The 27,653-nt window shown below is 45.7% G+C and overlaps 1 protein-coding gene across 2 annotated transcripts in view; it reads right to left on the bottom strand.

The window, feature by feature from the left end:
- The window catches only part of plekhh2 (pleckstrin homology domain containing, family H (with MyTH4 domain) member 2), a 241,439-nt gene that overhangs the window by 148,456 nt on the left and 65,330 nt on the right, over positions 1–27,653 (bottom strand). For both annotated transcript variants that reach the window (XM_072510490.1, XM_072510480.1), the window contains 2 exons: positions 12,273–12,335; positions 8,820–8,969 (listed from right to left, as the gene is read on the bottom strand). In XM_072510490.1, coding sequence (XP_072366591.1) covers positions 8,820–8,969; positions 12,273–12,335 — 213 coding nt within the window. The remainder of the gene's footprint in view (positions 1–8,819; positions 8,970–12,272; positions 12,336–27,653) is intronic.

Here is a 27,653-nt window from a genome sequence, read left to right as displayed (position 1 = left end):
GGGAGGGGCTTGTGCTAAGGGACAGAAAGGAGGTTGGGGACGGAGGATGCCTGGGGGCGGGCCGGTGGAGGCGCGGAGCACGGGCTGGAGGCTGGCCCAAAAAAGGGGATGGCTGATCAGCGAAGGGAGGGGGTGGGGGGAGCTGATCACCTGGAATGTATGAGGGCTAAATGGGCCGGCCAAGAGGGCACACATGTTCGCGCATCTGAGGGAACTGAAGGTGGACGTGGTAATGTTGCAGGAGACGCACCTTAGAGTAGCTGACCAGCTTAGATTCAGGAAAGGCTGGGTCAGTCACGTCTTTCACTCGCGACCAAATTCAAAGACTAGAGGGGTCACGATCCTGATCAATAAGTGGGTGGTGTTTAAAGCGGGTAGAATAGTTTCAGATCTAGGAGGTCGGTACATTATGGTCAGTGGGAAACTGGAGGGGGTGCAGGTGGTAAATGTGTATGCGACAAATTGGGACAATGTGGAGTTCATAAAGAGTATGCTGGGGAAGATACTGGACCTGGACTCGCACAAGTTGATCATGGGAGGGAACTTTAACACGGTTATTGACCTTGGCCTAGACCGGTCAAGCTCAAAAACGGGCAGGGTGCCAGCAATGGCAAAGGAACTAAAAGGGTTCATGGAGCAGATGGTGGGGTGGACCCATTCAGATCTGGGCAGCCGAGGGTGAAGGAGTTCTACTCACACGTGCATAAAGTGTACTCCCGGATCGATTTCTTTATTCTGGGCAGGCCTTTACTGACGGGGGTGGAGGACACGGGGTAATCGCCGATCACAATCTCAGACCATGCTCCACACTGCGTTGACCTGCAGGTTAGTAAAGACAGTAACCAGCGCCCGCACTGGAGGTTATACGTGGGACTTTTAGCGGACGAAGGTGTGTGGGCGGGTGAGGAAATGTATTCAGAGCTACCTGAAGGTCAACAACTCGGGGGAAATTTCAGCAGTGGTGGTCTGGGAAGCACTGAAGGCGGTGGTTAGAGAGGAGCTGATCTCGATACGGGCCCACAGGGAGAAGGTAGACAGGGCAGAGACGGACCGATGGGTAAAGGAGATACTACAGGATAGGAGGTATGCGGAGACCCCAGAGGCAGGGCTTTTTAGGGAACGGCGGAGGCTACAGGCGGAGTTCGGCTTGTTAACCACAGGGAGGGTGGTGGAGCAGCTGAGAAAGGCGACGGGGGCGATCGATGAGCGTGGAGGGAAGACCAGCAGAATGCTTGCACAGCAGCTTAGAAAGAGGGAGGCAGCCAGGGAGATAGAGAAAGTAAATGGTGGAGATGAGAACCTGGTTGGAGATTCAGCAGGGGTGAATAAGGTGTTTAAGGATTTTTTACAGTAGACTGTATGGGTCGGAACCCCCAATGGGGCCGGAGGGTGAGGCACTTCTTAGGGGGGCTGAATTTCCCAAAGGTGGACGGGGAGCTGGTAGAAGGGCTGGGGGCCCCGATCAGGTTGGAAGAGATTAGTGGAGGGTCTGAAGGCCGTGCAGTTGGGTAAAACCCCGGGGCCAGACAGGTACCCAGTGGAGTTCTAGAAAAGGTTTTCTGGGATATTGCGACAGTTGTTGATGAGGACGTTCAATGAGGCAAGGGAGAGAGGGGTGCTGCCCCCGACGATGTCACAGACCACGATTTCGCTGATCCTTAAGCGGGACAAGAACCCGAAGCTGTATGGGTCCTACAGGCCGATATCCTTGTTGAATGTGGATGCCAAACTTCTGGCCAAAGGTTCGTCCTCCAGGATTGAGCTGTGTGTTCCGGACGTTATTGGGGAGGACCAGGCGGGGTTTGTTAAGGGTAGGCAGTTGGTGGCCAATATTAGAAGGCTATTAAACGTGATCATGATGCCCCCAGAAGATAGGGAGGTGGAGGTAGTGTTCGCAATGGAGGCAGAAAAGGCTTTTGATCGGGTAGAATGGGATCATCTGTGGGAGATACTGGGACGGTTCGGATTTGGGCGGGACTTTATTGACTGGGTCAGGTTGCTGTATCAGGCTCCTGTGACAAGCGTACGGATAAATACGACAACATCGGACTACTTTAGACTGCACCTGGGGATGAGACAGGGATGCCCCTCTCCCCACTGATGTTCGCGCTAGCTATAGAGCCACTTCAAGGGGCTGGTCCGGGGGGTGGGGGCACACAGAGTCTCGCTTTATGCAGACGACCTGCTTCTGTATGTATCAGACCCAATAGAGGGGATGGGAGAAATCATGGGGATTCCAGGGGAATTTGGCCGGTTTTCGGGGTATAAGCTAAATATGGGGAAAAGTGAGATATTTGCGGTCCAGGCGAGGGGACAGGAGGGGTGATTGGGGGAGCTGCCGTTTAGATTAGTAGGGGGAAGCTTGAAGTATTTAGGCATCCACGTAGCGCAGGAATGGGACCGGCTGCATAAATTAAATTTAGCCCGACCAGTCGACCAAATCAAGGACGATTTTCGGAGATGGGACGCACTTGCGCTTATAACTAGCTGGGAGGGTGCAGACGGTGAAAAATGACGGTCCTCCCGAGATTCCAGTCTGCATTTCAGTGTCTCCCCATCTTTATTCCACGGTCCTTTTTTAAACGAGTCAACAAAGTGATCACTGGCTTTGTTTGGACGGGCAAGAACCCGCGAGTAAGGCAGGCAAGGCTTGAGCGGAGCCGGGGAGAGGGCAGGCTGGCGCTGCCAAATTTTAGTAACTATTACTGGGCGGCGAATATAGCCATGATCAGGAAGTGGGTGGTGGGGGAGGGGTCGGCATGGGAGCGTATGGAGGCGGCTTCATGCAAGGGCACCAGTCTGGGGGCGTTGGTAACCGCGCCTCTGCCATTCCCGCCGGCACGGTACTCGACCAGCCCCGTGCTGGTGACGGCCCTGAGAGTCTGGGGGCAATGGAGGAGACATGTAGGAGCAGAGGAAGCATCAGTCTGGTCCCCAAACTGTAATAATCACCGGTTTGCCCCAGGAATTATGGATGGGGGGTTCCGGATATGGCAGAGAGCAGGGATTGAGAGGATGGGGCATATGTTTATAAAAGGGAGCTTTCCAAGTTTGAGGGCGCTGGAGGAGAAGTTTGGATTGGCGAGGGGAAACAAATTCAGGTAACTGCAGGTACGGGTCTTCCTACGTAGACAGGTTTCAACCTTCCCGCTCCACCACCAAGGGGGATTCAGGACAGGGTAATTTCTAGAGGGTGGGTAGGAGAAGGGAGCGTCTCTGACATTTACAAGGGACTTATGGGGTCAGAGGAGACGCAGACTGACGAGCTGAAGTGCAAGTGGGAGGAGGAGCTGGGAAGAGAGATAGAGGATGGTCTATGTGGGTGGACGCGTTGAGTTGAGTCAATGCGTCCACAACATGTGCCAGGCTCAGCCTGATACAATTCAAGGTCGTTCATCGGGCTCACATGACAGTGGCCCAGATGAGCAGATTATTTGGGGTGGAAGACAGGTGTGCAAAGTGTGCAGGAGGGCCAGCAGACCATGTCCACATGTTCTGGACATGTCCGAAACTTAGGGGATTTTGTCAGGAGTGTGCAGATGTCATGTCCACGGTGTTAAAAACAAGGGTGGCACCGAGTCCAGAGGTGGCACTTTTCGGGGTGTCAGAAGATCCGGGAATTCAGGAGGAGAAAGAGGCAGACGTTCTGGTCTTTGCTTCCTTGGTAGCCCGGAGACGGATACTACTAGCTTGGAAGGACTCAAAGCCCCCGAAGTCAGAGACCTGGCTATCTGACATGGCGAATGATGCACGATCAATAACTGCAGAAGCGAGGTTGGAGACAATTAAAGGCTTTAATACGCTAGATTACAAGCTACAGAGGGACATAGATAAGCTGCAGCGCTGGGCTGAGAGGTGGCAAATGGAGTTTAATGCAGAAAAGTGTGAGGTGATTCATTTTGGAAGGATTAACAGGAAGACATAGTACTGGGCTAATGTTAAGATTCTTGGCAGTGTGGATGAGCAGAGAGATCTCGGTGTCCATGTACATAGATCCCTGAAAGTTGCCACTCGGGTTGAGAGGGTTGTCAAGAAGGCGTACGGTGTGTTAGCTTTTATTGGTAGAGGGATTGAGTTTCGGAGCCATGAGCTCATCTTGCAGCTGTACAAAACTCTGGTGCGGCCGCATTTGGAGTACTGCGTGCAATTCTGGTCGCTGCATTATAGGAAGGATGTGGAAGCATTGGAAAGGGTGCAGAGGAGATTTACCAGAATGTTACCTGGTATGGAGGAAAGATCTTATGAGGAAAGGCTGAGGGACTTGAGGCTGTTTTCGTTAGAGAGAAGGTTAAGAGGTGAAGTAATTGAGGCACACAAGATGATCAGAGGATTAGATAGGGTGGACAGTGAGAGCTTTTTTCCTCGGATGGTGATGTCTAGCACGAGGGGACATAGCTTTAAATTGAGGGGAGATAGACATAGGACAGATGTCAGAGATAGGTTCTTTACTCAGAGTAGTAAGGGCGTGGAATGCCATGCCTGCAACAGTAGTGGACTCGCCAACATTAAGGGCATTCAAATGGTCATTGGATAGACATATGGACGATAAGGGAATAGTGTAGATGGGCTTTAGAGTGGTTTCACAGGTCTGCGCAACATCGAGGGCCGAAGGGACTGTGCTGCGCTGTAATATTCTATGTAGATGTTTCCCCCAGCAGCGCAGGTACAGAAGAAAGCTGCTGGGGCGGCACGGGCTCTTATACCCCGCCTTGCAGGGCGGAGCTAACATACCGGCTTAACCAATGGGAACAAGTACATTCTCCACCAATGGTATTCCGGCATTATCAGGGACCATAATCCTTCTAACACAGCCTACCACAGCGAGCTTTCGCTGTCTGGAGAAAATTAAGTTCGCCATGAGAGGGTCAATGCTAGGTTTGCCCAGAGGTAGCAACCGTTCGTCGACTTCTTTGCGGAAAATTAATCGTCAGCAGAGGGGGGGGGGTTTAGTTTAGTTTAGAGTAGGTGGTTAATAATGTTGGACCTGTAAGGGAGGGATACGCACTACCTTTATAGATTCATGTACATTGTTTGTTTTTTTGTTGTAAAACCAAAAATACCTCAATAAAATGTTTACTAAAAAAAAAAAAAAAAAAGAGCTCAATTGCACGCTTCATAATCAACTTCGTGATCCCATGGCTCGAGTTTGTACCTCATTTCTACAGGCAGGATGGGGTGGTGGAGGAGTGCCATGTGCTATATATGGTGAGTTGGCCTTTGACCCCTTGCACCATCAGACGGTTTACTGGGGCAGAATGAAGGTAGTGCGACAATTGCCTGGAAACCTGGCACAGACCTGCATTATTCTGTGGTAGTGATCACTGAGCAGCTGCTCAATGATAGAATGAAATCCTTTCCTGTTTGCAAACGCTCCTGGCCAGTATACTAATGTTTTAATGGCAATACATGTACAGTCTATGACTCATGGCACACAATGGAAGCTAATCATTGCAGACAATTCCAGAGCCTTTTCATTGTGATTGCGAGGTTCTATCGGTAAAGTACTTCATTGAATGGCACTGGCAAAGAATTAATCAGTGATCTGCTTGATTAACTGTAGATTAAGGGATTTGAGAAATGTCCGCGATAGCATTGTGAAATGGGTAGTGGTGGCTTTCACTGTCCAAGGTAAAATATGGCCTCCTGGCCCAGCAGGAAGTATGTCTTCTTGCAGGAGGCTGCATAGCTCAGTGACAACCTGACTGGAGAAATCCATGTTTCTCATGCAGTGATCCTAAAACTACAGATACCTTCGCTGTATGCCTCTAACCTGGTGTGCAAGATTTTCTTCAAGCTGCCCCTCCCCCCACCTTGCACATGTTGTCTCCCAAGAGGCCTAATTTCTGTGCCTTGAGTAACTCAATCACCAAGACAAACTCATCAGCTTAAAGTCAAAAAACACAATGCCAAACTATTGTTTATGATTACAGTGTTTGCAGATGTGCTTCCCCTTTGAACATTTCTTCCAATGGCCCTTTGGAAGCTCATACCTCTCAGCTTTCCTCAATGGGCTCAGCCCTGGGTTGAGTTTTAGCATGTTGAAACTTTCGGGCATTGAAAATATCAGGCCTAAAAAGTGGGCCACATAGTAGACTTCTAAGGTCCCAAATCGCAGACAGAAAGTACGCTTCCCCACCATATGGGTAAAGGCAAACAATAAGTGCACTTTATCCGAGCCTGAAAGAGGCACCAGGCTATTTGCACGTGCGAATAAAGGGCCAAATGCCTGCTTCAGTTCCGTGGAAAACACTTCTCAAAATTCACGCACAACAGTATTTTCAAAATCCCACTTCCTCAGCCTTAGGCCCTTCATTTATCACATTTATGCAACTACTGATTTGCTGAACTGTGCCTTCACTTCCACTTTGATGCTTTACCCCCAAAATCGGACTCCCTCTCACCCTGGACATACACTGGTATGGCCCTAATCTTAAAAAAAATCTTTTATTGGACATGGGTGTCGGTGGTAAGGCCATCATTTGTTGGTCCATCCCGAATTGCCCTGGTGAAGGTTCCACTCCCTTAAGTTCAAGGGATGCAGACTTGAAGGATATGGCCGATAACTGTTTTCGCCATGGTCTGGTCAGAACACAAAGCATCACTGGCTCAGTCTGCTGAAACCACTCAATATTTCAGAATCATCTCAAATGCAAAAAACACAAGCTTATTTTCTCTACTGCAAATTGACTTCTTAATGCCCGGCCTCCTCTACCCTCAGCTCCAATAATAAGTGTGAAGAGCTCATGGATTTCTTGATTATGAAGAATTGGACACCATCTAATCAGCTGCCTCTGTCACTATTTTCCTTTTCCCTCGCCTGAACCAAACTTGCTCTAAAGCGCCCCAGCCCAAAATTTGCATCATTCTCTAGTTTCTCTCCTATCCCCCCTCATTTCCTCTCCGAACACATCTTGCCTATGAGGCACATCACATGTCCTGCTACATCAAACTTATTCACATCGACTGATTAACCACCCATCATATGTTACTATGTTAACAACGATAAAGGTTCTCTCCATTCAAGTTCTATCTCTCTCCTTTAAATGTGCCATAATCACATTCCTCTTCAAAAAGTCGGATTCTCATTGCCCTTGCCAAATTAATGCCCATCTCCAACCTCTCATTCTTTTGCCAAAATCCTTTAGCGTGTCGTCATCTCCCAAAATCAGTGTCTATTTTTCCCACAACTCTACGTTTGAATACCTCCAATCAGATTAGCAAAATCATAATGGCATTCTGTGTGACTGTGATAAAGGTAAACTACCCCTCATTATCTTCATTGATTTGTGTGCAAACTTTGAAATGGTTGATCACACCACCCTTCTCCAATGTCTCTCCACTATCATTCAGCAGTGGGTGTGATTGCTCTCATCTATTCTTATCTAAGCATAGACAGAGTATCAATTGCAATGTCTGCTGTTCCTGCTTCTGCACGGTTACATCTGATGTCCCCCGTGGATTTGACCTTGGCACCATCCTTTGTCTCATCGATATGCTGCCCCTTGGTATCATCATTAATTATTAATTTTCACATGTGCACTGACAACACCCAGCTCTACCTTTCTACCATGGGCAGAAGCCCACAGTTCTCAGTCAGCAGGTATACAGGCGGGGGCGTTGAGGGAGCGAGAGCCTATAAAATTACTTGGGTGGCTTTACTACCACCTACCTGTTCCCATCTCTCTGCATTTTCACAAGGTGGTTGAGGCCTAGCGTGGTCTCAAGCAGATTAATGTTCCTCGCAGTATTAAGTGACTGTGGGGCAGTCAGCGTCAGAGGCTGCATTCCCCACCAATTCTTCAGTGACAGGACGGGAAACCCCATTATCTGTAAAATTCTGCCCCATACTCCTTCACTGTTATCAGGACACTTATTCAACGTCCAGTACTGGGTGAGCCGAAATTTCTGCCAATTAAATATTGGGATGTCTGAACCATTGTCTTCAGTCCTCATTCCAAACACTTTCTCTAATTACATCCCTCTACCTGATGACCAACTGAAACTAAACTGGATAACTTGCAACTTTATGGTGTCTTGAGCCCACGATAAACTTCTGACTCTATAACGAAGGCCACCTTTTTTCATCTACGTAACATCGCCAGACTTCGGTCCTCCTTTAGCTCATTTGCTGACACCTTCATTACTGCTTTAGTTCCCTCTAAACTATTCCAACGCACTGGCTTGCCTCTCACATTCTACCTGAATTACACATAAGCCAATCCAAAACTTTGCTGCATATCGTCACTTGCACCAAGTCCTGTTCACCCATCATCCCTACTTGACCTAATTTGCTCCCCAAGTCTCGATTTTAAAGTTATCATCCTCGTTTAAAAATGCCTCTACCCATGTCTGTAATCTCCTCCAGCCACCCAGCTTTCGGAGCTATCCGCACTCACCTAAATCAGGCCTCGGGAGTCCCGACTCTAAACCATTATTGATGGCTGTGCCTTCAGCTGCATACCTTAGGCTCAGGCTCTGGAATCCCCTCTCCAATTCCTTAAAAAATACCTCGGATTGAAACGTTTGGTCATCTGACTTAATATCTCCCTACGTGGCATTGTGCATTGTTTTGTTTTATAATGCTCCTGTGCAGCACCTTGGAATGTTTATTATGTAAAAATTTTTTGCAGAAACATAGGTGTGTGGTTGATCATAGTAAATGGAGCACAGCTGAAAAGGTACAGATTGCTGCATTTGAATTTATCAAATCAAAACAAATATCTTTAAATACAACATCATATTTAAGCAATGCACATTTCTAACTGACCAAGGAACAAGCTACTCAAATATAATTTGAAGGAACATCTATGATAGCTAACCTGTTCATCAAGCTGCAGCTCTAAATGCTGTATGATATAGTCTTTTTCTAGTACAAGGGTTTCCATCTCTTGACAGCTCTTGTACAATTTATTTTCAGAGTCACCAGTCTGGATGTTGGCTGCTTTTAGCTTCTCCTCCATAACGCAAACCTAGGAGCACAAAACAATACTCAACAGAAGATTTAATAATAGGCTTTATAAAACAACAAAAACAGCCAGTATCTGCTTGAACACAAGTGAAGGAAGCTTGGTTATTGCAGCAAACTCTTGGTAAAATTCTATGCGATCTTAATGAGAGATTTCACATCCGATTCCAAATTCCAGTGACATTGCAGTTGGACAGTCATTTCCTGACATTTTAATGCACTGTAGTCTCAGTGCCAAAATGAAATCCAGAGAGTGACTCCTCAAAATGAAATCATCGTGTCGTAAGAATCACTTGGCTCAAAAGCTTAGCAATATTTTCCATTTGTAACCAGGTGCGAAGCAAACATAGGCAGAAGTGAACCGCCACTTCCAGTTCTTTTGCAAAGATTTTGATATGTATCTGTGTATGTCCAATGCATTCTTATTATGGCATCAACTTATACAGGAAAGTGACTAATTTCCTGAACGCAAATTCAAAACTTTAATAAAGATAAACAAAATAAACTGAACAACTCTTGTAACCTCTTCTGGATACAAATGGTAAAGGCCACAATTTTCCCCTCCCCTGCTTCACGTTGTTCCTCTCACTTTCCTTCAACTGTATTTCTTTTTCACCTCCTCCACTTCTTTCTTCCTCTGTTAATTTTGGTTTTCATCGCAACTATTTTCTCTTTCTTTTTCTCCAGCGAGTAGCCTGATAAACGCCAATCCTGGACACCAGGGGCGGGATTCTCCGACCCCACGCCGGGTCGGAGAATCGCAGGGGGCTGGCGTGAATCCCGCCCCCGCCGTGTCCCGAAGTCTCCGCCACCAGAGATTCGGCGGGGGCGGTAATCGCACCGCGTCGGTCGCCGGGTCCACCCCCAGCGATTCTCCGGCCTGCGATGGACCAAAGTCCCACTGCTGGAATGCCTATCCCGCCAGCGTGGATCAAACCACCTTTTGAACGGCAGGGACGAAACGACGCGGGCAGGCTCCGGGGTCCTGGGGAGGGGGCCCGCGGGGCGATCTGGCCCCGGGGGGTGTCCCCACGGTGGCCTGGCCCGCGATCGGGTCTGTGCTGTGGGGGCACTCTTTTTCTTCCACCTTCGCCATGGTCTTCACTACGGCAGAGGCGGAAGAGACCCCCTCCCCTGCGCATGTGCTGGGATGACGTCAGCAGCCTCTGACGCTCCCGCGCATGCGCCGATCCGCGTTGCCCGGCGAAGACCTTTCGGCCCCGGCTGGCGTGACGCCAAAGGCCTTTCCCGCCAGCCGGTGGAGCGCAAACCACTCTGGCGCGGGCCTAGCCCCTCAAGGTGAGGGCTTGGCCCCTAAAGGTACCGGAGCGGTTCCCACCACTCCATTACGCCGGAACCCCCTGCCCCGCCGGGTAGGGGAGAATCCCGCCCATGACTCGTGAAAATAGATACCAAATATTGCACCCCATCATGTAGTGAACCGCAAGAACTGTAATCTTTTAAATCAAATATTAAGACCTGCGTATGTACTACTGCTTCATCTCACTGTTTTACATTGGACCCCCAAGCATGAGATGTTAGCTTGTCTGGCTGGGGAATCTGATATCCATCACCAGATTTCAACTTCAGAATACGTCAGAGTAGAATATTTTGGTCGAAGTGACTGGGGAAAAGATTGAAATTGTGCATTATGTTTAATTAATAATGAAAGTAGAAACTAACCACAATCAGGGAGGAGAAAAACAGAGATACTTAAACACCCAACCAACGAATCGGAAGAAATCAACTGGCATCTCAACGCAAATGGCATACTTGATGGTCACGAAGCAGAAAAGAATCTTAAGAAATATACTTTCAATAATGTGGAAACAATTCATATATCATGTAACAATGTGCAGAAATTACATTGCTGTATAATACTGGGAGATACTTTCATGGAGTTTTACTGAAGAATAATAGCACATCAACAGACAATTAGTCTATTTTGGAATCCTAATAGAACATAAGAAATGGCAGAATGATAGACTGGCCATGATTAAAGACGGTTAGTGATTATAAACCAAATTTCTAGCATTCTATCTCAACTTCTCAGGTGAAAAAAAATCCAGTACAAAAGCAAAATACTGCACATGCAAGAAATCTCAAATAGAAATAGAAAATGCTGGAAACCCTGATTAAGGTTCTGATGAACTGTCACCATGGACCTAAAACATTAACGCTGTTTCTCTCCATAGATGCTGCCTGATCCATTGTATGTCCAGCATTTTGATTTTCTTTAATTTGAGAAAAATAAGGAATAACGACTGCCTAAATATCTGTAATAATTGTTGCCAGGCAAGGTCAAGCAAGAGAAGAATCATGGAGCAGTAGATTAAGATAAATGCTTTTGCATTCCTTGTGGAATCAGGGGGATCAAAAGTGCACTTTTGAGCCATCAGCCCTCAAGCCCAGGTCAAACATGTTGAGCTGATGTGAACAGTCTGAATCGGACTGAGCTAGCGACAAAGGATCAGGGTTGGTGATGGACAGCAATGCCTTTAGTCTTCCCAATATTTGGATAGAGCAAATTCAGGTTCATGAAAGACAAGCCGAGTAATATCACAAAGACAGTGAATAGATCAGTAGAGAGGGCGGGTGGCGGGGTGGTGGTAAAGCTTGATGTCATCAGCATACATGTTGAATCTGACATTATGGGCATGATTTTCCACCCCTTACTGCCACCAATGGCAAGCTGCTGGAAAATCCATCAATGTCTGTCGATAAAGTAATCAAGAGTCACCACATGGATGAAGGAGGAGAATGAGGTGGATCAATGAGAGGTTTCAAAAATGTGGGTGCTTCATAATTTCTATTTGGCCTCATTCAAATACAGATGCTGATTGTGGGAGGAACAATGTGTTTCAGGATCAAACCCTATCATTTTTCCATTAAATGGAAACATGCATGGTTCCAAAACATCTGTCCGATTTCTCAGTGCTTCAACTAAGTCAACAATGACTGCATCAGATGGGAGCAGTATGCTTGCAAGTTAATGATTTGAAGTGTGAAGATGTTGGGCTGGCAGGATCAGTTGGTGGGATCCTCCACTTCGCCAGCAGTACACTCATGCCCACGGATTTACCGACGACGTGGGGTGCCCACAATGGGAAACCGCATTGGCCGGCAGCTGGGACAGAGGATTCCGCTGCCAGCGGGGTGCACTGCACCAGAAAATGGGTGCGGCAGGATGGAGAATCCTGCCTGTGATATTTAAGGCCCAAGTGTGAAGATGTGTTATTGAAGGGCCATGGCTACACAAAATAATCTATACTGTACATGAGGAAAAGCATGTTTACTTATACACCACCTGCTGGTAAGCTTTCTCAGCACGACGGTTGGCATCAATTACTTGCCTCTCCAATTGTTGCATCTGAAAAGCAGAAAACCCTACATTAATATGAAGGTAGCTACAGCATGAATTCAACTGGTGCATTTCAATATTGCTTGAAACATCTGTAGTTGATTTTGCCCAAGAGAAAATAAAGGATACTGCCGAGAGTAGAGAAAGGAAACTCGAATTATCCAATACTGTAATAAAAATGTCATAGCAGTATGTTTCAGAATACCATCAAAGTACTTAAAGCAGTACTACCACAGTATAAGATGTATTAATAACCATGTATTAATCACTGAGGGCTTTCTCCACAGACTAGCAGTATACATCTCAACTTTGCAAGTTCCAGTGCAATACAAATGAGGCAGAGCTAGTGTCCCTCACTGTATGGACTACCACTTCAAGAGATGCTCTTTTCCCTCGATGAGAAGAGAGGTAGAGCACTGCTGGTGCTCAGCAAACAGTGCGCTCTGAAATCCGCTTGAAAATATACATGGGTGAATTCTAGCGCACTGCAAAGCGATGCACAGAACTTTTTTATATTTCGAGATCATAGAATTTACAGTGCAGAGGGAGGTCATTCGAGTCTGCACCGGTTCTTGGAAAGAGCACCCCATTTACGCCCACACTTCTAACCTATCCCTATAACCCAGTAACCCCACCTAACCTTTATTTAACCCCACCTAACCTAACTGCGTCCCACTATAGTAATTCTGTGAAATATAACCTGGTCAACAGGCTAAAATGTAAAGAAATTATAATGCACCTTGCAAAATTGAAGATCAATGAAGGACTTCTCTAGTTATGACGTTGCAGTGGAAAATGGGGCATTAGAATTGGTTTGAAATGATTTTCTTGGCCTACAAAAACCCCATCCTCCCAAAGCTCTGAATCTGATCATGTTTTGCACCAGTCAGCATTTGCAATTAATTTGTGAGTAGGACGATCCATGTCACGGGTGAAAAGTATTTATCATAAGCCATAATTGGCAAACATCAATGACAAATCGCCAAATTTCTACACATCAGCTGACTGTCCAATTTTTTTTACACAGATAGTCAAAGCAAAATAATAAATGGTACTCCGGTAAGTACACACTGTTCAAAACAAAATTGGAATACTGGAACAATTAATAACTATGGAAGCATATGATATAACAGTGATTATAGAGATGTGGCTGAAGTTTGGAGTGGGTTGACCAATTATTTAAAGTTAGACAGTGAGAAAGAGTGATCTAGTAGCCGTGTTAATAATGAATTCCAGCATTGCTGTAACTCCTGCCACACTGGGAAGGTGTCAGGAATGGTTGTGCATGCATATCTAGTCAGCAAGGCAGCCACATGCACAAGTTACCCTAATGTCTTCCCGCTCGATGGTACGATCATCAGCGTCACAGATACAAGTTCCACTCTAGATATCCTGCCATTGTGGGGATAAACGTGTTAAATATACAAAATAAATATATGAAATGGAAATAGTGATTTTATATAGCATTTATTATAGTATCAGATTAGAAGGATAATCTAGGCGATTGCATTAAGACAAGAATCATAAAAAGGGAATAGCACAGTTCTGGATCGGTCTTTCAGATTACCAAACAATGGAGATTTGATAGAGATGAATACCTGCACGTAATTCAGAGAAATATGCAACAACAGGCTAATGATATGGGATTTAAAGAAAAAAAAATGTATTTTATTCCAAACTTATTCAAAAAGTACAAAAACATAAATAATCCGAGGGACAGTCTCCCCAAATATGAAATGTTTTAATTATTCCGAGTTAGGCTGGAATAAAGGTAATCCATAGAATCCCTTCAGTGCACGAGGTGGTCATTCTGCCCATCGAGTCTGCAGGACCCTCTGAAAGAGCACTTAACTTCGGCCAACTTCCTTGCCCTAACCCCATAACCCCACGCATTGATCATGGCCAATCCACCTAACCTGCAGATTTTTGGATTGGGGGAGGAAACTGGAGCGCCGGGAAGAAACTCATGCAGACACGGGGAGAATGGACAAACTCCAGTCACCCAAGGCTGGAATCAAAGCCATGTCCCCGGCGCTGTGAGGCAGTAGTGTTAACCACTGATCCACTCATTCAAAACCAAACTGAAGCTAATTATTTCTGATCCACAGTTTGCCGATGACTGCACTGTCACAGAATCATAGAACTTACAGTGCAGAAGGAGGCCATTCGATCCATCGGGTCTGCACCGGCTCTTGGAAAGAGTACCCTACCCCCCACCCTATCCACGTAACCCCGCATAACCTTTTGGAAACTAAGGGGCAATTTAGCATGGCCAATCCACCACATCTTTGGACTGTGGGAGGAAACTGGAGCACCCTGAGGAAACGCACCCAGAAACGGGGAGAAAGTGCAAACTCCACACAGAGTCACCCGAGGCCAGAATTGAACCTGGGACCTTGGCACTGAGGCAGCAGTGCTAACTACTCGGCCACCGTGCTGCCCCCTCTGCAACAAAGTCATTCTGACCTTCGAGGGCAGTTTTGCTCCCACGGTCCAAAGTCATTGCCCACTCTGCAACAGATTTGCAAGCTACCCTTGATCTCTTCAAATCTGCATATGAGAAACTTGGGCTGTCCTGGAATATTGCCAAAACAAAAAGTCATACCAATCCACAGCTGGTTAATCAAATATTCCACCTGCCATACATGTTGAAGGAGAGACTCTGGAATATGTTGAGCACGTCCCATACCTTCACAGCCACCTCTCCAAAAAAGCCACCATTGTGGAGAAGATCCGATACCAGATCAACTGCACCAACTCAAGTTTCCACAAATTACAGCTGCGTGTTTGATAATAAAGACCCCCGCAAGTCAACAAATGTCCGAGCATACAGAGCAGTTGCTGTCAACACATTGCTATACTGCAGTGAAAATTGGCCTGTGTATCAACAACATACAAGAATAAAAGGGAAATTCATAGATTCAACATGTAGAATCCTTACAGTGCAGGAGGCCATCAAGTTTGCATCGAACCTCTGAAAGAGCACCCTACCTCGGTCCATCCAATTCCCGTAACCCAGTAATCCCATCTAATCTTTTGGACATGAAGGTGAAATTTAGCATGGCCAATCCACCGAACCTGCACATCTTTGGGAGGAAACGGGAGCACCTGGAAGAACGTATTAAGACACGGGGAAAACAAGCAAACTCCACACAAACAGTCAGAGTCCCTGGCGCTGTAAGGGAGCAGTGCTAACCAATGTGCCAACCAATTCTATCAGCACTGCCTCAGCCGCTAACTCCAGATTCAATGGGAGGGCTAATGAGCAACGATTAGAAGTGAGGTCCACAAGCATTCAGGCAAAACCCCTGCAAAGTCAACTACAATGTCCTAGGCATGGGCTGGGACTTTCCAGCCCTGTCACGGCAAGACCTGCCAATGATGAGCTCGGAGACTGCTCTTGGAGAAGGGGATTTCCACCTGCAGGTCCTTGATCCTGGGGAGTTCCCACTGCTGGCCACTTACCGGTATTTAATATGGCAGATGTTTAGAACATAGAAAAATACAGCACAGAACAGGCCCTTCGGCCCACGATGTTGTGCTGAACTTTTGTCCTAGATTAGAGGCCTAGATAAGTCCTAGAGGCCCTATAAATTTAGGTGGTCTGCATAAATAACAAACTTCCAGAGGCAGTCTGTTATAGGTTATGTAGAGTTGACAATATTTCCGTCACTTGCCAACCTCAATAGAATAAAATTGAACAGCAAGCAATGCCGGATTTACAGAGTAAGAGCAAATGATTTGGAAGCCGCTTTCATTTACAATGATCCAACCTTAGAAGTCTGCCACCATGAATCAATTTTGGGCAGCACGGTAGCATGGTGGTTAGCACAATTGCTTCACAACTCCAGAGTCCCAGGTTCGATTCCCCGCTGGGTCACTGTCTGTGTGGAGTCTGCACGTTCTCCCCATGTCTGCGTGGGTTTCCTCCGGGTGCTCCGGTTTCCTCCCACAGTCCAAAAGATGTGCAGGTTAGGTGGATTGGCCAAGCTAAATTGCTCTTCCGTGTCCAAAATTCCCCTTAGTGCTGGGTGGGGTTACTGGATTATGGGGATAGGGTGGAGGTGTGGACTTGGGTAGGGTGCTCTTTCCAAGAGCCGGTGCAGACTCGATGGGCCGAATGGCCCCCTTCTGCACTGTAAATTCTATGGAGAACAAATTAATCTACACCCCATCATTCTACCATAATCCATGTACCTATCCAATAGCCGCTTGAAGGTCCCTAATATTCCAACTCCACTACTTCCCACAGGCAGTGAAGATCCAGCGAGCGAGATCCCCAACACCTGGATTGAATTCCTCCCCCAGGTTTTCAATCTTCTAGTCTTTAATCTACTTATTCTCTTTTCACCCCAGATAATTAAGCTCAAAGTATAGAAATGAATAATCACTTGGTTTAAGAGTACAATTATTACTTTTATCAGTTGCCTGCCAATGCCAACAGGTCAATGAAAGTCCTGCACTAGTTGGTAATTGGACATCAATTGATCAACAAAATGACAGATTATATGAGCGATGTGTGATGTTTTGCTGTAGTTTAGATTCCAGCATGTTTCTCAACAGGATGTACACATTAATGTTTTAACTCTGGCTTAGTTAAAGGTAGGATCTAAAAATTCAATCACACCTGAAACTGGGCATGTGGTGGTGGGGGAGTGTGGGGCAGGGAATGGTGTGCATATGCTAGGACACAGGTGTAGGGTTACAAAGGTGCTAGATGGGCAATGCATGTAGCAGTTCCTTCCAATAGAGGATTATGTAGCCTACCTGTAATTTCTGCGACCTTGAGGAGTCTGTGTTCCATTTATATTCAAGTTGTGCAAGATTGTAGACCCTGTTTTACTATCTTATGCCACTGCTCCTCAATTTTTGGCTGCACTTCAACCCCATGCTCTTGATCTTTGGCCACCCAGTGTGGTGGGGTGGGGGTGGACATATCGGAGGACCTCCTAGTTGGTCAGCTTCTGGTCCTGGGAAATGTGCCCGTAGAACCATACCCATGTCTATGCTGGCTGAAAAAAACAACTCGCCATCGATTTTAATCTCACCATTCAGCACCCGGTCCATAGTCTTGCAGTTTACAGCACTCCAGGTGTAGATCCAGGTAATTTTTAAATTAGTTGTGGGTTTCTGCCTCAACCACCAATCTGGGCAATGATTTGCAGACACCTACCACTAATTTTGCCCCTCTTTAAGCCAGGTTTCTGTTATATCAATAATATCATGCCGCCATGTGTCTATCTGTGCCCTCAGCTCATCGACTTTGTTTGTTATACTCCTTGCACATAATCTAATACCCTCTCACAATTGCAGGCCGTGCATTCCAAACCCGAACTACTTATTGTGGGAAAAAATATTTTAAAAAAAATAAATTTAGAGTACCCAATTATTTTTTTTTTCCCCAATTAAGGGGCAATTTTTGCGTGGCCAATCCACCTAGCCTGCACATCTTTGGGTTGTGGGGGTGAAACCCACGCAGACATGGGGAGAATGTGCAAACTCCACACGGACAGTGACCCAGAGCTGGGATTCAAACCCGGGTCCTCAGCGCCGCAGTCCCAGTGCTATCCACTGCGCCACATGCCACCCTGGAAAAAGTAGTTTTTACACAGTACTTCTCATGCACTCTGTCTACACCTCCCGCTGCCATGGGAAAGCGGGCAGCATAATTAAAGACCCCTCCCACCCAGCGAACTCACTCTTCCAACTTCTTCCATCGGGCAGGAGATACAAAAGTCTGAGAACACGCACGAACAGATTCAAAAACAGCTTCTTCCCTGCTGTTACCAGACTCTTCAACGACCCTCTTGTGGACTGATCTGATCTCTTCACACATCTTCTCTACCAAGTGGTACTACACTCCTGTGTGCTTCACCTGTCTGTGCCTTTGTATTTACATTGTGTCTTTTATGTTTGCCCTATTATGTATTTTCTTTTCATGTATGGAATGATCGGTCTGAGCTGCACGTAGAACAATACTTTTCACTGTACCCCAGTATGCGTGACAATAAACAAATCCAATCCAATCAGTTTAAATCCGTGCCCTCTGATTTATGATCCTTTTACGAGCGAAAACAGTTTCTCCCTATTTACTCTGTCCAGCCCCCTCATGATTTTAAACTTCTCTACCAAATCTCCTCTTAGCCTTCTTCTCTCCAAGGAGAACAGTCCCAAACTCTCCTCATAACGGAGGTTTCAATGCGTTCACATCCTTCCTCTAGTGTGGCTCCCAGAACGGTGAACAATATTTTAGCCGAGATCGTATAAATTCAGCATAACCTCTTGTTCTTGGACTGTGTGTGGACTCTGCATTCCTACCAAATGCATCACATCACACTTCTCTGCACTGAACTTTACCTGCCACCTATCTGGCCCAGTCCTAGCTTGTGCATGTCCTTTTGAAGTTCTTCATTGCCCGCTTCATAGTTTACAATACTTCCAAGAGTTGCATCATCCGCAAACTTTGAAACTGTTCCCTGCACATCAAGATCTAGATATTTAACACATATCAGGGCTGTTTAGCACAGGGCTAAATCACTGGCTTTGAAAGCAGACCAAGGCAGGCCAGCAGCACGGTTCAATTCCCGTAACAGCCTCCCCGAACAGGCGCCGGAATGTGGCGACTCGGGGCTTTTCACAGTAACTTCATTTGAAGCCTACTTGTGACAATAAGCGATTTTCATTTTTCACTTTTGGGACTTTTATTCTTTTGGGAAATCTGCTCTCTTAAGATATCCCTTGTCCTGTATCCAGCTCCTTCGGGCTCTAGCTTACAAAAGTTGTATTTTTTCTTTCAACCATTTGCTTTCACATCATGAATCCTCATTGCCATAGACACCCTGAAGTCATTAGCCTTTACAAATACCAAAACACAAAATTAAACTTACTTAAAGCCGCACCATATTTCAAATACCCACAAATACAAATTACTTAAAACTACCTCTTATTTCTGGACATGAGGCCTTGCTCGCTAATCTCTTTCCTAACCCTCTAAACTCAGCTTGCAGGACCTCATCCCTTTTTCTACCGGTGGAGTTGGGAACAAGGTGGATCACAGTCTCCGACTGTGCCACCTCACCCTCCAGGATGCTCTGCAGCCATTTGGTTATATCCATGACCCTGGTGCTAGGGAGACAACATTCTGGAAACAGGTCTACAACCACCCGTCTGTTCCTCTAATAAATCTCCAATCACGACTGCTATTTCCCTCTTCTTCCTCCCCTCCTGTATAGCTGAATCACTTATGCTGCCAAGAACTTTGCTCTGACCGCACTCCTCTGAGGAACCAATGTCCTCTCCAGCATCCCAAAACGGTAAAACCGATGAGCAAGTGGGACATCAGCGAACTCCATGAGTAGCATCCCGCCACGACCGGAGTGCCACAGGGGTTGGAGTGCATGATCTCTTTTCAAATGAAGTTTTAAATTTGATAAGTTTCCTTTAATGGTTTGCTAGTTGTGGCAGTGCCCCTTTAAGAGTGTTCGTTAATTTCTTCATTTGTTTCTGTTTACTCAAAAAAGAAGAGACACACTATCTACTGGCACATTTGAGGTCTGTGGCCGGTGGACACAAGGTAGCTGGAGTGCATCATCACCCCACAAGATGACATTTTAGTAAATAGGTTTCTGTTGATTTTTGGGGGGTTTTGCTGCAATAACTTGATTACCCCCTTGAAAAGGAGTTGATCATTTAATTAATTCATTTGCCATTGTGTTGCTAACTTTCCAGTTGGTTCAATTGCTCTGTTTTATTACCTTTGCTCTCGAGTTGCCAGGTATCTTTATGATATCGCCACGGGGTTCAAGTCCGAGTAATGATCAATAACTCAATACACCGATTAGTAAGATTCAAATCAAAGCACATTTATTATACACAGTAATCGCTACTCATGCACAAATTCTACGTCTAAGCTACTTCTACAACTAACAGGCCTATACTTAACTTGGAACTGGCCCACCAGGCCAGGGAAACAAATGCCCTTTCGTTCGGGTTCTGAGCCTGCGGGATTCGAAGTTGGTACGGATTGGTAGCTAGGAGCACCTATCTCGTAGCGAGCATTGAATTAAGACTTACTTCTTTCAGTGGTCACTGCACCGGTCACGGTTGGTTCGCGTTGCTGGGTGACCCGGGCAGGACCAAGAGATGAAGAGAGCGATTTGAACTTGGGGCTTAACTCTTAGTCCCCAGGGGCTTCCTGCCTTTTGGGGCGGACCCTGTACCTGGTTCTAGGTGATAGGACTTTGTTCCAATCGCTTGGTTCGATTTCTCCAATACTGGAGCGGTTCACTGATCGATGGGCGGTCTTGAGGTGATCGTTAACTTATTTTGTGTTGGCTCCTGCTGGCGCCGGGGAGTCTGGCTTTGCTTTGTGTCCCCCAAATGTTGCTATTGTCCCCGGGGATTGCTCATTAGTATGGAGATGGCTGCTACATTATCATGCTGATGGTCGCTGGTATCGATGCTGTCCGGGCTTTTGCAGAGTTAAATACACGGCAAACCTGCACCTGCTGGTTTCTGCCTGTGTTGGCTGGATTTCCCTTCAGCCTTTGCAGTTCGCCATTTTAAAATCGGGAGTTGGCCAATTTAGGTGGCTGCAATTGGTTTTCAGAAAGAGTATAAAAAGAGACTTCTGGGAAACTGGGTGATATTGAGGGAGCAGGCAGACATTCAATGTTGCATTCTACAAATAAATTTGGTACTGAGGAAAAGATTGGCATCTGGTTTCCTACTTGACCATCTGGCTGTCAGATGTTTAACATGCTCCCCTGATGTTGATGGCAGCTCCAGTGTTTCCTTGTCGCCATTGCTGCTTGGGCACTGCATCCATTACTCACAGCAAGGGCTGCCAGTGGGGGTGCATTTCCCAACTCTGGAACTCAAGGACGGCGATCATGGAGGCAACCTACTCATTGGCTGCTTCCCCCAAAATTCAGCTGGAAGGCACCCTGCCACCTCAAGTGGATTCACGATCCCGACATCAGATTTCGAAGGCTCAGAACAAAATTCAGTGCAGTGTGTCTGCGACAGAATACTGAAACTAATCTGAAATGATTGCCTTGGCCAAATCAATGTTGTTCCCTGCTATGATTCAACACAGTAAATAATGAAAGTTTTAGCACAGGGCTCCACTTTATTTCAAACCAGATATTGTAGGACGTATACCTTAAACACATGGAAAAAGTGGCCAACGAATAGGACTTTTGATTTGTTAATATTTCAAGCACATAGGAACAGAGGAATTTTTCACAATCGGAATGAACCATTAGGCTCTTTTGTTGGAACTCCACCTCATCCATTTTCTATCAGTGTTGTTATTGATTACTGTTTTATCCAGGAACAAATCTAACTGCCTCTTGAACTCCGGATGCATGTCAACCCATACGAGTGCTCGCTAACAAAAGATTTGGAGAGAAGGCCAAAGCTCTTTACCCATAACAAGGTGCAGGGAACAAGATAATTTTTGATCTCCTTGAGAAAGGACTCGAGATGGTTCTGGCCTAGCCTGCATTTGGAGGCACAGACACGATGGCTTTAATTACATTGCATAAGCTGGTTCCAGTCGGAAGCCGCATTTCACAATGGGAGGGCAGGAAATTTGATGGGAGATCTGAAACATGAAAAATGTGGTGGTATTGTACACCCCCGTCGTGGCCCCAGGGATGGGGCCAGAAAATACAGTGAGTCATTCAAAATTTCAACAACTTTGATGGCTCTGGAAGATCCTGCTGATGGGAAGAGATCTAAAATTCTGTCCATGAATATGGATTCAAGAGATGTCAACACATTCAAGGACTTCTAAAAGGACAGGCAGGCTGCCGATGGAACAATAGTGCGCAAGGGAGGGTGGGTTTTCTGAGAAGAGGATGATGGTAGTGCTCTAGATACAGAGGTGTATAAAGACTGGAAGAGTGGGAACCATTCACAATGTCAGCTAGAATGGGGACCAGAAAAGAAGTTGGATGATCAACAGGTAGGTCTCAATTAACAAGATGAGCTCAAGGCAGACTTGGAGAGGGTAGGAGAGAAAGACGCAGGTTTATATCTGGCATAAGGGGGAGCTTTGAGAGACGACAGAACTCGATAGTAATACCAAATAAAGTTGTAGAAACGCTAAGTATTAAATTATCTGATTCAGTACCATTAAAAAGTGAAATTGTTTTCCCACTGTCCAAAATGTATGTATTTATTCATCAATAATCCAGTAATTCGTGAAGGCAGGCTGTGTGTCACAAAGGGGCCTGTACAGTATGAAGGAGATGACGTTAATTCCAAAATATAAATGATTGTTGGAATACTGCTTTGTCATGGGATGGTAGAACGCGTCTGAAAACATCCCCATTTTGAAAATGTCCAAATTCTGCCAGGTTTTTATGGGAAGCAACAAGAAGAGACAGTCTTCCCAGAGAGATGAAAAGAACGCAAGACAGACAGAGATGTGTTCAGTTGCTCTGTGGCTGGAAGATCCAGGTAAGAGGAAAGCAGATCATTTAAAATAAATGTAAAATTCCAGCAAATCCATTGCAATAGATAGGCAATTATCAGTACGGAAAGTTATAACGTAACAAAATCAAAAAGTGAACATTTGCAAGTTAGAAAGCTTTCCTCCATTAAGAGCAAGGTTCACTAGAAGCCCAAAAATTAACTTCCAAGAAGTGATTTGCCATAATTTCACAGACCATGATGACAAGTGTGATAAGGCAATCAAGTGATCGTCTGTGGAAATCAAAGTCTTTGTAGTTCACAGAATAAACACAGATCACTTATCTACACTGCATATCACTTCCTTTATGGTACAATAACACATCAAATACAGTGTGGCTTGATGTTGAGCTGTACTCTTTTAACTACTTATAGAGCCAGAATCAAGTATTGATTTAGTCTCATCTTACTGTGAGATGCTAATTTATAGATGATATGGATTAACAAAGGTTACTCGTGTTTGAAAAGTAAAAGGTAAAGGTAAAGTTGCCATATACCTAGATGACCATAGGCTGCTTTCCTCTTTGAGGGGGAGGGCTGACTGGTATGATTTAACCCGAGAACTATCATAGCTCAGACGAGGGGCAAAGTTGAGAATGCGGGCCGTCACAAGACCATAAGACAGAGGAGCAGAATTAGGCCATTCGGCCCATCAAGTCTGCTGTCATTCAAACATGGCTGATATGTTTCTCATCCCCATTCTCTTGCCTTCTCCCCATAATCCCTGATCCCTTCATTAATCAAACCTATCTATCTCTGCCTTAAGGACGCTCCGTGATTTGGCCTCTATAGCCTGGTGTGCCAAAGAGTTCCACAGATTCACCACCCTCTTGCTGAAGAAATTCCTCCTCATCTGTTTTACAGGATTGTCCCTTTAGTCTGAGATTGTGTCCTCTGCTTCTAGTTTTTCCTTCTTGTGGAAACAGCCTCTCCACGTCCACTCTATCTAGGCCTTCTTCATCAATAACCTTAGTTAGAAGGTACGGAGCTGGGTCAGAGGGGTTGACTCCCAATGGGTCAGAATGGAGGAGAGTTTAGGTAGGGGGTCGGGATTGAAGGCGCTAGCGACAGCGCCGCTACCGGGGAGTTATTCAAGGAGTCCGGGAGTAATAGCTTCGTTGAGAATTTGGAGGCAGTCTCGACAGCACTTCGGGTTGGGGGCAGGGTCAAGGGAAATGCTGATTCAGGGGAATCATAGATTTGAGCCAGGGAAGTGAGATGGAAATTTTCGGAGATGGGAGGAGAAAGGAATTAGGACACAGATTTATTTGGGGGTCATTTTGTGGGATTGAAGGAGCTGGGAGGCGAAGTTATGGGCTGGAGCAGGGGGAAATATTTAGATACATGCTGGTTCGAGACTTTGCCAGAAAGGAGATAGAGCTTCCCAGTAGAGCAGGCTTTCACATTGCTGGAGGAGGTGCTGACGACAGGGGGACTGGAGAAGGGGGCAGTATCGGCGGTTTACGGGGCTATTTTGGAGGAGAAGGCGCCGCTAGAAGGGATCAAGGCAAAGTGGGAGGAAGAGTTGGGAGAGGGTATGGAGGAGGGGTTCTGGTGGGAGGTGCTCCGGAGGGTAAATGCCTCCACCTCGTGTGCGAGGTTGGGGCTGATACAGCTGAAGGTGGTAGTGCACGTTACAAGGGCGAGGATGAGCCGCTTCTTTGAGGAGGTAGAAGATGTTTGTGAACTTTGCATGGGAGGCCCCGCAAACCACGGTCATATGTTTTGGGCCTGTCCAAAGCTGGAGGATTACTGGAAGAAGGTGTTTAAGGTAATCACTAAAGTGGTGCACGTAAAACTGGACCTCGGGAGGCCATATTCGGGGTGTACGACCAGCGGGGGTTGGAAACGGGCGCGGAGACAGATGTTGTAGCCTTTGCCTTGTTGATCGCCCGAAGGCAGATCCTGTTAGGGTACAGATCAACCTCTCCACCCTGTGCCCTGGCATGGTGGGGGGACCTGCTGGAATTCTTAATGCTTAAGGTAAAATTTGAACTGAGGGGAAGGATGGGGGGGGGTTCTACAATTCATGGGCGTCATTCATTAGGCACTTTCGGGAATTGGATCACATCAAACATTAGGGGGTGTGGGGGGGGGGGGGAGGAGGACTGTATGTGTTAATGGTGACTGTGGGTGATTTCTGATTCCTTTTTGTCATTTGTTTATGTTAACTTGTGGGCCAATGTCTGCGGTTTGGTGGGAGGATGGGATAGTTGTTATTGATATGGGGATTAACATAACTGATAATTACGGATTATTATTTATTGTTGGGTGTAAATTTGGGAGAAAATGTGTAAAAGGAGAATAAAAAATATTTAAAAAAAAGAATAACCTTTGTTGGTACGGGAATTGAAACCACGTTGCAGGCCTTCCTCTTCATAACCAACCAGTTGTCTAGCCAAGTGAGCAAAGTGTACCGACAGTCTCTAGCCATACTTCTGATGTCACTTTCCATTCATATTCTGTTTGCTTCAGTTTTGCTGGTAAATGCACTCTTATTTCCTATAGCTAGGTGATGTCACAGGTAACTGTGGAGTAAAGGGTTAATAACAGAAACATACGTCATGCTGATATAATACCATACCACACAGCTGAGAAGTGAGTGGGATCTGGGAGAATGAAAAGTTCCAACCTTGTGCAGAGATCCAAATGTGCCAATACATGCTGTAAACAATGTTTTGAGAACCTACAGATTCTAGCAGCATACTTTGGGAGGAACACACAACTGTGGTGGTGGATAGACACTGGATCCCGATTGGATCGGCCGCCTACTGGCTCCACCCAGTAAGGCCAGGAATGCCTCGAATATCTCGGTCGTTACAAAATCAAGGGAGTGCTCTCTTTAAGCAGAAAGGCATGCCTAAATCTGAAATGAATCCATAAAGTGGTCGAGGTTACTGGTGAGAACCACACCAGTACATTTCGCAAAGAATTTCCAAAGTTGTTTACAGGCCCAGGGAAGTTAAAGAACTAGTACCATATCAGTCTACGTGCTGATGCTAAACCAATTTGCCTCAACGCTGTGGAGAGTCCCTCACCCACTCTTGGACAAAGCAACAAGCAGTTGTCTCAACAGTCACCATGCCAACAAAGTGATGTTCAGGAACGGTTACTGTCCCAAAGCCAAATGGTTCTAAGAGTCTGCGTTAATTTAGCTCAAATAAACCAATCAGTGGAATGAGAGATCTACCTGATGGTCTCAAATAAATGGATAATAGCAAATTACTGTGGATGCTGGAATCCGAAAAGAAAGAGAAAATGCTGACAAATCCCTACAGATGCTGCCAGACCTGCTGAGATTTTCCAGCATTTTCTCTTTCATACCTGATGGTCTCAGTGGACGAGAAACTAGCCAAGAGTAATTTATTTACTAATTAGGATATGAGCAGTGGATTTTTGCAGTTGTCTCAGGACAAAAAAAAATCCAGGTTACTGATTACATTCATAATCATTCAATCATTATTGTTTCAATAGATTGCCCTTTGGAATAGCATCCACTCCAAATATTTTTAGAAAACAATGTCTCACACTCTAGAAGCATGGAAGGAGTAATGTGCCATATGGATAACAAATCTGGCTTCATGAGAGAAGAGCATGACTTCAGAGTCGGAGCAGTCCTGAGAGTTCGACAGGATGAACAAATGAAAAATGTGAGCTTGTCAAACCCATGATCAAGTTTCTAGGTCACATATTACAAGTCACTGAATTCACAATTGAGCCATAAAACAATCAACATTTCCAGAACCCAAGACGATTCCATGAGTAGGGATTCTATTCTAAGGTAACTGAGCTTCAAAGATCCTTTAGGATAGTCAATCAAGTAAGCAAATTCCTACCAGATTTAGCAGAGGCCAATTGCCCCAGAGACAACAATGAGACAGTCAACAAAGGTGCTGGAATGTGGTTAGGTAAAATACATTCAAAAGGATTAGAATCATAGAATCACTACAGTGCAGGAGGCCATTCGACCCATCAAGTCTGCACCAACCTTCTGAAACAGCACCCTATCTGGGCCCACTCCCCCACCCCATTCCTGTAACCCCACAGGGATTCAGGCTATGTTGAGATTAATCAAAACAGAGCAAAAGCCACAAGTTACCCAACTGAACATGAAATAAATTGCTAAGATGCTGCCCAGAATTCAGTGGTTTCGACTATGATTGATGAGAGATTACTCAAGTGCAAGGGAAGTATCAAACAATTGTAGACAGACGGTCATGAATACCATCTGAAGGAACCAAGCAGGAAGAATTATACTTCATTCTTCAAGATATTTGAAGCATTTACATCCAGAATCACTCAGCACTTACCAGTTATTGCAAAAAAGGTGCTGGAAATAAGACAAACCCAGCAACGAGATGAAGAATGACTCCAAATACAAGAATAATGTTTGGAAAAATGGGCAGACTTTCTCCTCAGTAATCAGATACTATAGTACTTGAGTTTGATACAATGGTACTTGAGTTTGAAACTCTTCAAAGACCTCACCAAGGTCATCTAGAAGTAGCAAAATGTCATGCAAGAGCACAGCAATCGGTCAAGTGGTCAAGCAATACTCACTCTTTTCGAAGCCCATGATGTGGACATGCCGGCATTGGACTGGGCACAGAAAAGTCTTACAACACCAGGTTAAAGTCCAACAGGTTTGTTTCGAATCACTAACTTTCTGAGCGCAGCTCCTTCATTGGATGAGTGAGATTCACCTGATGAAGAAGCTGCGCTCCGAAAGCTAGTGATTTAAAACAAACCTGTTGGACTTTAACCTGGTATTGTTAGACTTCTTACTGCATTCTCCAGAAGAAAATATTTCTAGCTGGCTTCTTGCGCCATAAAGTGCCAATAACGATT

The sequence above is a fragment of the Scyliorhinus torazame genome, chromosome 1, assembly GCF_047496885.1.
Source record: "Scyliorhinus torazame isolate Kashiwa2021f chromosome 1, sScyTor2.1, whole genome shotgun sequence".
NCBI classification, from domain to species: domain Eukaryota; kingdom Metazoa; phylum Chordata; class Chondrichthyes; order Carcharhiniformes; family Scyliorhinidae; genus Scyliorhinus; species Scyliorhinus torazame.
The sequence above is the reverse complement of the archived record's forward strand: the minus strand, read 5'-3'. Positions and strand labels throughout refer to the sequence as shown.